Source organism: Vombatus ursinus, unplaced genomic scaffold (genome assembly GCF_900497805.2).
Source record: "Vombatus ursinus unplaced genomic scaffold, bare-nosed wombat genome assembly UNPS02000580.1, whole genome shotgun sequence".
NCBI classification, from domain to species: Eukaryota; Metazoa; Chordata; class Mammalia; order Diprotodontia; family Vombatidae; genus Vombatus; species Vombatus ursinus.
This window is the reverse complement of record NW_020940358.1, coordinates 2,946,082-2,960,290: the sequence shown is the minus strand read 5'-3', so window position 1 is coordinate 2,960,290 and position 14,209 is coordinate 2,946,082. Positions and strand designations below refer to the sequence as shown.

General features: G+C 42.8%; 1 protein-coding gene across 1 annotated transcript in view; it reads right to left on the bottom strand.

The window, feature by feature from the left end:
- The window catches only part of LOC114032507 (zinc finger protein 883-like), a 37,110-nt gene that overhangs the window by 13,833 nt on the left and 9,068 nt on the right, over positions 1-14,209 (bottom strand). Inside the window, exons 2-3 of the mRNA XM_027847827.1 lie at positions 3,940-4,198; positions 2,343-2,428 (exon numbers count right to left, since the gene is read on the bottom strand). Of these exons, the coding sequence (XP_027703628.1) occupies positions 2,343-2,428; positions 3,940-3,973 (120 nt within the window). The 5' untranslated portion in view covers positions 3,974-4,198. The remainder of the gene's footprint in view (positions 1-2,342; positions 2,429-3,939; positions 4,199-14,209) is intronic.

Sequence of the window (14,209 nt, the reverse complement as noted above, 5' to 3'; positions counted from 1 at the left end):
TTTCTTTTCTTTTCTTTTCTTTTCTTTTCTTTTCTTTTCTTTTCTTTTCTGCATCCCCAGAGTCCAGCACAGTGCCTGGCACACAGCAGACACTTAATGTGTATTGAATTGAAATGAATCAAACTGCATTGAGTTCATTCACTGCACAGAGGTGGGACAAGGAGAATGGGCTCATTTCATGGTCTCTTCAAGTCATGAGGCCACATCAATGCAAGCTCTCTGTTTCAGGCTTCCTGAGGCCCCAAATTTCTGCTCATTCTAAGTCTCCTCTAACACAGGCCCTCAGGTGCCTCCCCGACATCAGCAGACCCTGTGGCTAGCCTCTTCAACAATTCAGGCCACATGAATCTGGATTCAAAGAGCGAATCTGAGGACCTAGAGGGCAATGGAGGCCACATGTTCCCCACCTGGCTGAGCCCTGAAGGGGACTAGAGGTTCCAAGAGGTAGAAGTGAGGATGTAGATCACTCCAAGCATGGTGGCCAGCTTGTGCACAGAGGCAGAATGTGGAATATAGCATCTGAAAACCTGCAGATAGGTCACTTTGGCTGAAATGTGCAATGAATGACTGAAAGGGTATGTAATCAGTGTGGCAAGGTGGGTTGGAACTAGATTGTGAAGGGCTTTAAATGCCTTAACCAGCCAATTTGAATGTTATCCTTGAGGGAACAGAGAGCCACTTGAGTTTCTGGAGGGAGGCATCTGATCAGATTTGTGTTTTAGGAAAATCAATCTGGCAGCAACGTGGATTGCATCGGCCAAGCAGAATACTTTCATAAAACAATGTTGATTGGCTCTCCTACAAATTCATGCTATCTAATCTCTCACCTGAAGTCTTACTGCTAGGATTTCTCAATAAACCTACTTATTTATCACTTGTTGAGTCCCTGTCAAATTTCCCATTGTAATTATACCAAATTTTTTTCTAATTTCCTCTGCCACCCAAACTCAAATAAACCTTCACTTCACTCTTAAAAAATGACCTGGACTTCTATTTTCCTGAGATAATGAAGCTATCTAAGTGAGCTGCCTTGTCTTCCTTCCTCTGTACTCCCAAATCTCAGTATTCAGCCCTTTTACCTTCTTCACTTGTTTCTTCACAGATGACTCCCCAATCTGTATCTCCGGCCTAGGCCTTCATTTCCAAATTCCACAACGACTCACATTTTGAACTGCCTACTAGGAACCTTTACTTTGTTGTACTGCCATCATCACAAACTCAAAATGTCCAAAAATGAACATGTTTTTTCTCAAATCTACTATTCTTTCAAGTTTCCCTATTTCTGTCAATTGTAACAAAATTCACCCATTCACTCATTCTCAAAACCTTTGTTACTTTTCACCCCTCCCTCTCACTAACCCTTCTTACCTAATCAGTTGCTAAGTTCTACCAACTATGCTTTCACAATGTTTGCACAGTTCACTCTTCGAGATACTAACTAGTTGTATGACTATGAGCAAGTCACTTACCCTTCTGTGCCTCAATTTCCTCATCTGTGAAAAAAAAAAAATTGAACCCTCTGTTCCCTTCCAACTCTAAATGACCCTATGATTCTGTTCACACTGTCTGCATCCTAGTACAGGCCCCCATCACTGCCATTTGAGACCATTAAATAGTGTTGGTCTATTCTACCAATTCATCTTTTTCACTGCTGCCAGAAGATTCTTCCTTGTGCACGAATCTAATCATGGCATGCCTCAGCTCAAAATCTATCAATAGTCCCCTACTGCCAACCAAATAAAAGCCCAAACTCCTAAGTCTGGTTTAAGTAATAAAAAAGAAAAGAAAAGAAAAGAAAAGAAAAGAAAAGAAAAGCTCTCCACAATCTGGCCTCACCTGATCTTACATTACAAGAGCCTTATCTCACATCAGCCCCTGCTATATTCCAGCCAAACTGAACACTTGATTTTCTTCTATACACAGCCCACGTTTCTCTCCAGCCTTGGCTTTGCTCCTACCGTTCCTTGTACCTGGAATGTTTTCTTTCCCTGCTCTCCCTGTTGCAATCCTACTTATCTTTAGACCCAGATCAAATCCCAAATAACCTTTCCTTCTTTGGACTTTACGTTTTAACAGTTTGTTTGCATCTCTCTTTTTGTTCTGAATGTATTTCACCCACATTCTAATTTATATGTTATAACCACACCAGAGGACATGAAGTTATATTTCTGTAACTTTCCCGGTAACCAGTACAGTGCTTTTATGTAGTAGATACTTAACAAATGGTTTTTTAATTCAACTGAAGCTTTTTGTGACCATTCTAGCCCAAAAAGATACTTCTATTTTAAAAACTCTCTGAAATAAGATGGACTTGAGGAAACAAACTGAAAATCCCAATCTACCTGAAGCTTAGATAGCAGGAGCCCAGGAACCATATCCTCCTCTGTGCTTCCCACTTGTGGAAGAGTGGAGTCCTGCAAAGGCAAACCTGGAGGAAAGAAGAAAAAAGTCACAAAGAAAACAAAGTCACTTGTCACAACCTTTCTAATTGTTGATAATACTTCACTACTTCAAATGGCTCCAGGGTGGGCATACCCTCCACTCAAATAGACTGAAGTCTTTTCTCATCCCGTGCAATTCTTGTCCATGTCTTTGTTTTTTAATATGAATTTGATTTTACTTTTTTTCAACAAGAATTCACTCTCTCACCCACCTTCTCCCTCAGCTCTCCTCCTACCTCCCCCCTCCCAAAAACAAACAAACCCCAAAGCCTTAAAACAAATGTGGATAGCCAAGAAAAGCAAATTCCTGCTTTGGTCATGTCCATGGCCATCCACACATATCCATGTATGATCATTCTGGATCTTCAGTCCCTCAGCTATGTGTCAGGACTTGGGTAGCATGCTTCATTTTCAGTATCCTGGAATAAGGTTGGTCATTGCATTAATCAGAGTTCTTAAGTCTTTAATATTGTCTGTATAATGTTGTGGTTTCTGTATAAATTGTTCTCTTGGTTTTGCTCACTTCACTATGTATGAGGTATGCACAAAGGTTTTCCCAGGTAACTTCTGAAACCATCATTATTTTCTTACGGCACAACAGTATTTCATTACATCCATATGTGATAATTGGTTTAGCCATTTCCCAACTGATGGCACCTGCTTAATTTCCAGATCTTTGCCAACACAAATAGAGCTGCTAAAATACTTTTGTACACATGGAAGCTTTCCCTCTTTTTTTGATCTCTTTGGAATGTAGACCTAGTTGTAAGGGTGATATAGTGGGTAGGGGCTTTGAGTTCAACAGCATTAGGAAATGGTCCTCACTGTCAGAGTCTACCAGTACATATTCCTAGTTTCTTTGTTTGTTTATTTATGGGAGAGTAATCCAAAGCCTGGGTCCCAGAGTAACATGGATATTTGAGTTGTTGTTCCAGAGCTAGCAGTGACCTGCACTCACTCACTGCTGCTGGTGCTGTTGGTTGACACCTATTCCTGCTCATACTTGTAATAAACCTTGATTTAATCCCTAACTGTTTCTTTCCTATGTCGCTTCCTGTGCCTCTTAATGTAAAAATGTGGATTGGCTTGTCTAGCAAGTTAATGCAATAACATATGTGAAAAGCCCAAATGCTCAGATATACTGAATTAAAGTCAAAATGGAAGGAACATCTGGAGGGATGAACATTTCACAGAGCAGGGTCTTTGGCCTATCGCTCCAACCTACTTATAAACTCTTTCCTCCAAGGGAGTAGTCAGGGGAGTATAATCTACCCTCTGCTGTTCCAGAAGTTACTTGTTATACACAGTAGAACTAAAAGCAGAGGACTGATTTGGATGGGACACAGGGGCCTAAATAGCATCACCCTGCAAGGAGATCACACAAAGGAGATTTCCCCATATATTACACACATCACTACCTTCCAGAAGAAAGGTCAGTTTGCCTTTCTCCTGCCTTGGGGAAACATTTCCCCACCAGCAATCCTTTGATAGTTCTCACCTTTCTCTTCCAGCCCTTTGATCAGATCCTTCATAGTCAACTCCTGCTCACTGTTCTCTAGATGTGGTGACTTAACTCAGTCCTGACCTTCCCAGGTAGAATACTCAGGAACTACTCCCGGGTCTGCTTCTTGATGTCAATATCTGGTCTCTGTCCTGAAATATTAGCTTGAGAGGCCTCGGATCAGACTTTTTCTCCAAGGATCGATTTCTGCTCTCTTGGAATATCCTTCTCCACCTTCACGCTCAGCTGTGTACTCCTATAGAAAGATTGGGGGACTCAGGGTCAATCACACCTATACATCCCTCTGTGGTTCAGGCTTCTATGAGTCTGAAATGGACCTTCCCCTCTAGGTCCCACTGCTGGTGTCAGTAGGAGGGCCCCAGTACCCTCAATCACAGCTTTGACACTAGCAACCTACAGAAGAAGGTCAAAGACCAACATGTACAATATTCACACTGTGAACAAACAACATGAGGTGCTACAGTTATTGAATGGTTATAAAGCTTTAAAAGGACCCCCGGAATAATATCAAATACACAAATGCACACTGACATGCACACAAAAAGGGCTCTGGCAGAAACAGAAAGACACACTTGGAAGCACAAGGCACTATGTTCAAAGTCCCCATAATTTGCTCCAAAGTAGCACAATTGTAATGAGAAGTAAAATGGAATCCTAGTTCTACCGGTAAGTAGTAGAATACAGCAGAAAGAGCTTGAACTCTTAGGAGACCTAGGTTCAAATTCCAGATCTGATGTTACATGTGTGACCATGTGCAAGCAAGGTCTCTTTGAACCTCCATTAGTCATCTGTAAAAATGTAGATAAGATTTGTACTACCCACACCTCACGAGGATGTTGTGAAGGAAGCTTTTTCTTTGTAGACTTTAATGCACTCAAGAAGTGGGAGTTATTATTGCTGTGTGATTTTGGATGTCACTTCTCTAACCTCACTTTTCTTATCTGTAAGTAGGCACGATACTTAAAAACTAACTTGTGTCAAGGTGTGCAAATAAACATCGGTGTATATACTTAAGAGCCTTTGGTAATCATATGAATGTAAGCTCTTATTAATTTTAGACACTTGTATGTACACAAAGTTCACAAGATTTAGAGCTGAAAAAGTGCTTGGCTATCATTCTTAGGGGCATTTCCTTCATTTCACAGGTAAGGAAACTGAGCTCCAGAGAGAAGCCTCTTGCTATGCTGGTAAGGGGCAGAAGCAGAAAATCTGGGTCCTCTGCCTCCCAGTCGGGTGCTCCCGCCCAACATCCACACCCCGCGGGGTTGGCGCCGCCTAGCTTTTCTGCACGTCCCCAGAATCACCAAACGCGAGGCGCCAGGACCCCGAGGTAGAGGGAGGCGAGGGGCGGGCAGCGCCCGGTGGAACTAGAGAGCCGGGCCCCCTTCAGGGTGTAAAGAGAAGATCCCAGCCTCGGCCCGCAGCCCCGGGGGCTCCAGCGCCCGCCCCTCCGCACTCACCAACCAAAGCAGAAGAAAAAGCCTTGCGCCGGCGTGCTGGGAGCCGCTGAACTACGACTCCCAGCATCCCTCCGTGTCGGCTTCTGCAACGCCCCTAGCTGCACCTCGGGACAGTTGGCACCAGCGCGAGTGAAAGTAACATCGCCCCTCGTGCCCCTCCCGCCAGCTGCTGTCACGTGCACGCGTGACGTCATCTGCACCCCTCCCTGCGGTGACTCCTCTAAGCCTTCCCTAGTCTTGGTTGAAATTTTCCTAGTTCCTTCAGTCAGTCCTTGGATGTCATGGTTTCGGATTCCTTTATCATCCCAGGCACTGTCTGATGGATTTTCTTCAATTTCTCTTGTTCTTCCTAAAATGTGCCCAGAAAAGCAGGCAATACTCTAGATGAAGTCTGACTGTTCCAGAGTACAATAAAAACTGTCACCTCCTTCGTCCTGGACGTCGAGCTTTTATTAATGCTCCTGAAGATCACAGAGCATTTCTTGCCTGACATGTTGAGCTCAAAATCTAATAAAATCCCTAGATGTTTTTCTCACCAACAGTTGTTTACCTACACTACTGCGATGTTGTACTTAGGAGGTTGATTTTTTTAACCCAATGATAGAGAACGTTGTAGAGGGGTAATTAACGACAACAACAATAACATGTCCTTTCAACTGTGTCCAACTTTTGGGACCCCATTTGGGGTTTTCTTGGCAAAGATACTGGAATAGTTTGCCATTTTCTTCTCCAGCTCATTTTACAAATGAGAAAACAGAAGCAAACAGGGTGAAGTGACTTGCACAGGGTCACACAGCTAGTATGTGTCTGAGACCACATTTGAACTTGGGTCTTCTTGACTCCAATAGAGTACTTTAAAATTTGCAAAATGCTTTATACACGATTTCATTTGAGTTTCAAAACAACCCTGAGGTGCAGGTACTACAGTGACGGTTCCCATTTTCCCTTCAGATGAGGAAATTATATCTCAGAGAAATGAAGTGATTTGTTGCAATGTCAGAGCCAGGATTTAAACCGAAGATCTAAGGCTGGCACTCTATTATACCATGCTGCCTTCTAGTTCCCTTCCAACTCTGGACCTCTTCTTCCACCTTTATCCCTACTGTAATTTATCCTGTTAAATTAGATTCATCATTCTAGCCTGCTGTGATCTTTTTGGATTCTGTTGTCCAATTAATTGTCCATTCTTGTTGGCTGGCCATCTATATTTCATCCAAGTCACTGACAAAAAAACATGGAACAGAATATGGTCATTGCCACATCCCTGAGACATTATATGCTTAACTTTCCTCCAGGCTGACATAATTACATTAATCACTATCCTTAAGGTCCATTCATCCATTCTCAATTTCACTTAAACACACTGTCATCCAGCCCACATCTTTCCAATCTTTTCACAAGAATATGATTAGGAACACTGTCAGATACCTTGCTGAAATTCAGGTATTTCCCTAATCTAATACTTTTGTTGGAACAATAAACAAGGTTGGTCTGGTGTGACTTGTTCTTTCCTTTCCTTATTTATTAAATATTATAAGATAGCATAGTCATTTTCCACCAAGGTTCCCAAAATTTCAACTCCAGCAATCAGTTCCTCATTTTTGGTCAGACTGGCAATCCCCCTTGTCACATCTTCCATCCTTTGGATAATAAAGTCATCATAAAAGAAAATCAAGAATGTACCAGCTCCTCTGCTTTTGACAGAAAGAGAGAGCTCCACCAGATGTCTGGACAGCTGAAGTACTCCACAATGAACTCACCATCCATTTCTTCCTTTGGTCCAGATGGTCTACAGTATTCTTCCCCATCATGATATTGCTTCTGTTTCTCCCTCCATTAAATCTAACCTAAATGCTGTCCACTATCCCTTACCCTCTTTGGTTCATTTATTTTCTTGGAGCAGTATATCTTTTTAATATACACTGCTACTCTACCAGCCCTTTTATTAGCCTTTCCCTTTTGAGTAAAGTAGAACCATTTTCTTGTCTACATCCTACTAAATTCTAATGATACACAGGAGACTAAATTTACCTAGCTAGGCAGTAAGGTTTCTCAGTGGATAGAGTGCTGGGCCTAGAAGCAGGATGACCTATGTTCAAATCCAGCCTCAGATACTTACTAGCTTTGTGACCCTGAGCAAGTAACTTAACCTTTCCTGGCCTCAGTTTCCCTATCTGTAAAATGGAGATAATAATAGCTTCTACCTGTGAGGTTTGTTGTGAGGATCAAATGAAATAATATCTGTAAAGCACTTAGCACAGGTGCTTTAACATTAAGAAATGATTGCTCCTTTCCCCCCCAAGATCTTACATGTGTATATAAACACCTGAGGCAGAGTATTAACACTACCTCTTTTCTTCAACATTATGTCTTATGAATTATTGATACTGTCCACTGATATTATTCTTCCTATTTTGTACCTGTTAATCTCTGACTTCGTGAAGATATGTGTCCAGGTTTTTTCCTCTTCCTCATTTTCACTCAATTTAAAGTCTTCTTGGTCCGACCCTAAATCTATGTTTTATTGGCTTTCACTGGGAGCGTGCCATCACAGGCCAAGAGCCTACTGTTTCTGTTCAAAAGCTCAGGACCAGACATCTAAGTCCCATTTGCTAATACTACCTTTTTAAGCCACTGTTTACTTCCCATATTCTCCTTTCTTTCAGAAGTCTACCTTCCACTGGATGTAAGAATGAAAATGCCACTTCTGCCAATAAAGGCTTCGATTTCTTGCCTAGGATTTCATAATCCCTAGCATGTTTTATAAGTTCCTTTTGTCAGGCGTCATTTGTACAGAAGCAAGTAGGAATCAACAGGCTTGAGCACACAGCAGAGGGAAAAGTGCTAGATCTGGAACCAGCAGCAGCCAGGTTCAGTGGGGAACGGGCTTGCTTTGGAGTAAGAGGTTGCTGTTGAGTTGTTTAGCCCTGTCTGACTCTTGGTGACTCTGTGAGCCATACCATCCATGGGGTTTTCTTGGCAAAAATACTGGAGTGGTTTGCCATTTCCTTCTCCAGTGGATTAAGGTGAACAGAGATTAAGGGACTTGCCCAGCGGCTAATAAGTGTCTGAAGCTGGATTTGAACTCAGATCTTCCTGACACCAGGCTCAGAGCTCTATCCACTGAGCCATCTAGCTGCCTTTTTGGAGTAAGAGAACCTGAGTTCAAATCCTGCCTCTGTCACTTATCTATATGATCTTGGACAAGTCATGTCATTTGTTCTCTCCTCAGTCTCCTCATCTCTAAAATAAAGGGATTTCTAAGGTTGCTTCCATCTCTGCATCTATCATCCTACTTCTCAAGGGGCTTCTCCACCACACGCCAGTCACAGGACCTGCTGTTTTTGCCTAGTTGCTTCACTATCTAATTTGCAGCTGTACCAGGCATGAAGTTTATCTAGGCTTCCTGTGACCAGGACTGGGACAGTGGCAAGAGACTAGATTTAGGGCCAGGGGACATGGATTCTAATTCTTGCGCTGGTACTTTCTACTTGGGCAACTTTGGACAAGGAATGTCACCTTTCTGAACCTCTGTTTCCTGAGCCATAAAATGCAGGCGTTGGATTAGAGGAATTCTCTTTCCAACTCTGAATCCTATGAATTCCTTCTCCTAGGAGCACCTCGTGGAGCAGGAGAAGCTACTTCTTCCTGAGAAGGGCCAGGTCCATGGGGAGAACATTCAAAGTCTTTCAAAAAGCTTCTGTCATTCTACTTCTCTTTCTTTCTCTACTTTCCATTTCTTTCTTTTTCTTCTAACTTGGAGATGAAGATATGGATTCTCCACGGCCTCTTCAGATTTGTTTTCCCGATGAAGTATTTCTTCCATATTTTCAAAGTCCATTTCATTCTAACCTTTAAGCAGTGATACAGACATTCCTCTAGCCCTCTCACTTTCTCTTCTAGGAGGGAAACCAAACTGCGTTGGCTGACTGCCTATGATCCCAAGAATAATCTTTTTAAAAACTCTTGTTATTTTCCTGGAAAACCTGAGACAAGATGATGTTGTTCAGCAGCAATGGGAAAGGGTAATTTAGGGGGAACCCTTTATCCTTACTATGAATCCACAGAACAGTAAGCTTTATCAGGATGGTTCCTGTGGGGGTTCAGGAACTGATTCACTATCCCACCAATCACAGCAGCTTGTTCAAACCTTTTCACCCTCCTCAGTCCTCCCATAGCTCCCTCTCCCCCAGCCCTCTCTGCTGACAACCCCACTCTGGAGGCCTTTGCTGAGAGCTCTTTCTTCTCCCCTCCTCCTCCTCCTCTCGTACCACCCAGATGCCTTCTACCACTATCTTCCCCTTCTCCTATCTCACATACAGATGGACCCTCCTCCATGCCAAGGCAGACCCTTCTACATGCACAAGTAACCCCATTCCTTCCCATCTTCTTCAGAACAGTCCTTCTTAGCATCCCTATTCTCTCACTTATCTTCAATCTCTCCGTCTCTACTAGTTGCTTGCCTAAAAACATGCCCATATCTCCCCCATCCTCCAAAAACCTTTCATTGATCCTTCCATTCCCAATAACTATCTCTTGTCTCTTAACCTTTTTGTGGTTAAACTCCTTAAGACGGCCATTTATAATCAATGTCTTCACTTCTTTTCTTCTCACTTGCTTCTTAAAATTACAATCTGGCTTCCAACTTCATTATTCAATGAAAACTGCTCTCTCCAAAGTTATCAGTGATCTCTTTTTTTTTGTTGTTTGTTTTTGTTTGGCAATGGAATTAAGTGACTTGTCCAGCTAGTAAGCTAGTAAGTGTCTGAGGTTGAATTTGAACTTAGGTCCTCCTGATTCCAGGGCCCGTGCTCTATCCACTGTACCACCTAGCTGCCCCTCCAGTGATCTCTTAATTGCAAAATCTGACAGCTTTTTTTTTCTCAAGCCTCATTCTTTTTGACCTTTCTGCAACTTCTGACATTGTCAATCACCTTCTTCTTCCTGATACTTTCTTCTCGCTAGGTTTTCCTCCTTTTTAACTGTGGTTGAGCCATAAAGCTCCACTTGAGGCCTCTTTTCTTCTCTCTCTATACTATTTCACTTAGTGATCTCATCAGCTCCAACAGATTTAATTATCACCTCTGTGCTGATGATTCTCAAATCTGCCTTCCCAGCCCTAACCTCTCTGCTGACCTCTATCACCAACTGCCTATTTAACATCTCAAACTTCATGTTCCTTAGATATCTTAAACTCAGCAAGTTCAAAACTGAACTCGCTATCTTTCCCCCCAAACCCATACCTCTTCCTAACTTACCTATTACTACTGAGGACACCACTATCCTTATAGTCACACCAACCTAGGTATCATCCTCAATTCCTCACTCCCTCTCACTACTTATATCCAATATGTAGCTAAGGCTTGTTGATTTTTCCTTTGTAACATCTCTCATATATACCCCTCTTCTTTTGCCTGACATTTCTACCATCCTGGTACAGGCTTTCATCACTTCATGCTTTGACTATTGCAATAAACTACTGGTTGGTCTTCTTGGCATAAAGCTCTCCCCAGTTCAGACCATCTTCTACTCAGCTGTCAAAATGGCCTTCCTAAAGCATAGGTCTGACCATGTCACACATACTATCACTCCCCGGCCCCCACCCCATTCAATCAATTCCATGGCTACCTATCACCTCTAGGATCTAATATAAAATGCTCTGTTTAGTATTCAGAGATGCCCCCCCCCCCCCATTTTTCTGGTCTTTTTTTACCTTACTCCATATGCTCTGTGATCTAGTGACATCGGCCTCCTTGCTGTTCCTCAAAAAGATACTCTGTCTCCTGACTCTCAGCATTTTCACTGGCTGCCCCACCATCTTTGGAATTTTTTTCTTCCTCATTTCTACCTCCTGGTGTTCCTGATTTCCTTTAAGTCTCAGTTAAAATCCCACCTTCTACCTGAAACCTTTCCTGGTCCCCCTCAATACCAGTGCCTCCTTTTTGTTGGTTATATCCAATCTCTTTCTCTCTCTCTCTCTCTCTCTCACACACACACACATACACACACACACATTGTTTGTTGTTGTTATTGGTCCTTTGTTTTCAAAGAGGACCAAAGACATTATGAGTGATGTCTTGATTTGCTTGTGAATTGGATTTAAGTGAGGAAGAGTTGCACAATTCAATCTCACTTTCTTCCAGAGTCATTGAACTCCAGTGGCAGAACAAAAGTCAGGACAACTGGCGATGGCCCAGGATGCAGTGGATGACCTTGGTATCTTCAATGTCTGACCAAGCTCTAAGTGCCCACAGTGGCTGCTTCAGCTGCTGCTGCCGTCATGGCTGTTGGAACCCATTGTTCTCATCCACCCCTTCCATGGGGTAAGTCTGAACATACATGGGGTGGACATCCTAACTCACTGACTGCTTGGAGGCCTATTGGTTACCCTCAACCTGGTTTTAGCCCGTCTGCCAAAACAGTTTTACTGAGGTGTGGTCCCTGTGGTAATCACTGAGTGCCAGGTGGACACTGAAGGTGGATGAGCAGCCCTGAAAAGGGCTTGGCAAGCCCTCCCAGCAGAGGTGCTAGTCTTCCCTTATAACCCCTACAGTCCCTGTGTGGTTTGTATACAGTGGTTGAGCACCTTGAGAGCAGGGAGTGTCCTTTGCCTTTCTTTGTATCCTCAGAGCTTAGCACAGTGCCTGGCACACAGAAAACACTTAAAAAATGCTTCTTGACTGACTGACTGATATTGCCCCTTTTCCATTTTTATGCAGGTAGAATCAGATTTAAATGAACATTAAGAGTACCCCTGGAGGGGTAAAGAAGGCACAAAAAGATAGCCTACAGCCTGAAGGTTAAGGAAAGAATAGTCCCTCTTTGCTTTGGTGGAAGATATAGGTGAATACTAAGAGGAGTGGGGGGAAGGGAGTGTGGGAGGGTGAGGGGTTTAATTTTATGTCCTCCTGGCTAGATAGCACGGTAGATAGAATGCTGGGCCTAGAATCAGGAAGACCTGAATTCAAATATGGACTCAGATACTTCCTAGCCGGGTGGCCCTGGGCAAGTCACTCTGCCTCTGACTGTCAAAGGTTCCTCAAATATAAAATATATAATAGCACCTACCTCAGAGGATCATTTTGAAGATCAAATGAGGTCATTTGTAAAGTGCTTAGTACAGTGCCTGGTACATAATAGGTGCTTAATAAATGCTTGTCCCCTTCACCTTTCTTCCATATACTGACTCTGTAACCCTAGGCAAATCTTAATCTAAACCTCTTAGTGCTTCCAGCAACCATGGCTATAAATTTTGGAACAGTTGCTGATCTGTCTTGGTACAGAGTTTCCTTACTAGAAGCTCCTTTTACTAATGCTATCACAGATCTAGATTCCACCCCATCCCCCACCCTACCCTCAATTATGTGGTCTCCTATATTTTTAACACCATTGAAGCCTTCTTTGAATCCCAAGTTATAAATTCTCTGCCTCCTCAAATTTGCCCTAACTCTTTGTGTGAAGGTCTCAGCATTATGCCTTGCAAATGGAGTTTCCTTCGGGTAGGTGGCTCAGTGGATAGAGCTCTTGCCTTGGAGTCAGGAGGACCCGAGTTCAAATCCAACCTCAGACACTTGGTACTTACTAGCTGTGTGACTCTGGGCAAGTCACTTAACCCCAAGTGCCTCACAAAAAAAAAAAAAAAGCAAATGGAATTTCCATTTCCAAAGAATTCATCTAGTGGTGACAAACCTTGGTGGATGTAATCATGTCGGTCCCCAGACAGCAGCCACCACATGGTGCCAAGACCACACTCAAAGCCTTTCCAGTTGGACAGAAACTGCTAAATTTTGCCTTTTACTGGCACAGGCGTTGAAAACCAAGGATCACCACACCCACAAAGTGGCATCAAAGTGGACTTTGTGGAGAGCCTTGCCCACAGTTAAGAGCTTAGCATTTACTGAATTGGAAATTCTCCTTCTTCCCTAGAGCTACCTCCTCTCCCTCTGGCTACCCCTGAGTTGCTGCTTGACTACTAGTCAAAGACACACACTCCCAGAGTGGGAGGACTGGGATAATTGTCCTAGTTCACCTATTCTAAAGAGGATTCAATTAAATAAGGGGCCAGAAAAACCCTGAGCCTCCTGCGAAAACCAGAAAATCTATTTTGATTCAGTGAATCAAAGCAGGACAGCACCCCCTTGGGGAATACTGATGATACTGCAACAGAAAGTGAGCCAAAATAAGGCCAGCAAACAACTCCCAACTCCCATTTCTTTCTATATTCCCTTCTATCTCTACCAATTCCAAAGGTCAGGAAGGGATACCCCAGAGAGCTGATGAGCGTTTTATCTTCTTCCTGTGCCTGAGATGGAATTTCCTCATCTACTTTCAATTGCTATCATTTTACTTTTTCCTGAAATTGAACCCAATTCAATCATAGCATCTCGGAGTTAAAAGGGATGTCAGAGGCCACTTAGTGTTACTTGTGCCTGAATAAGAATCAGTGAGACTTATCAAGAGGAAAAAAGGAAAAGGGAAAAGGTAGCTTTATAATATGATTACTATAATCAGTCAATAAGCATTTATTTTAAGTGCCTACTATGTGCCAGGTATGGTGCTGGGGATACAAATGCAAAAAAAAAAAAAATCAAATAATCCCTCCTCTCATGGAGCTTGCATCCTAATAAGGGAGACAACATGTGCATAAAGAATAACTACAAAATAGACACAAGGAAGTAAATACCGTGTAGTTAGGGAGGACAATAGCAGCTGGGGATCAGGAAAGTCTTCATGGTATTTAGGCTGTACCCTGAAGTAAGAATGGGATTCTGTGAGGCACAGAGGAG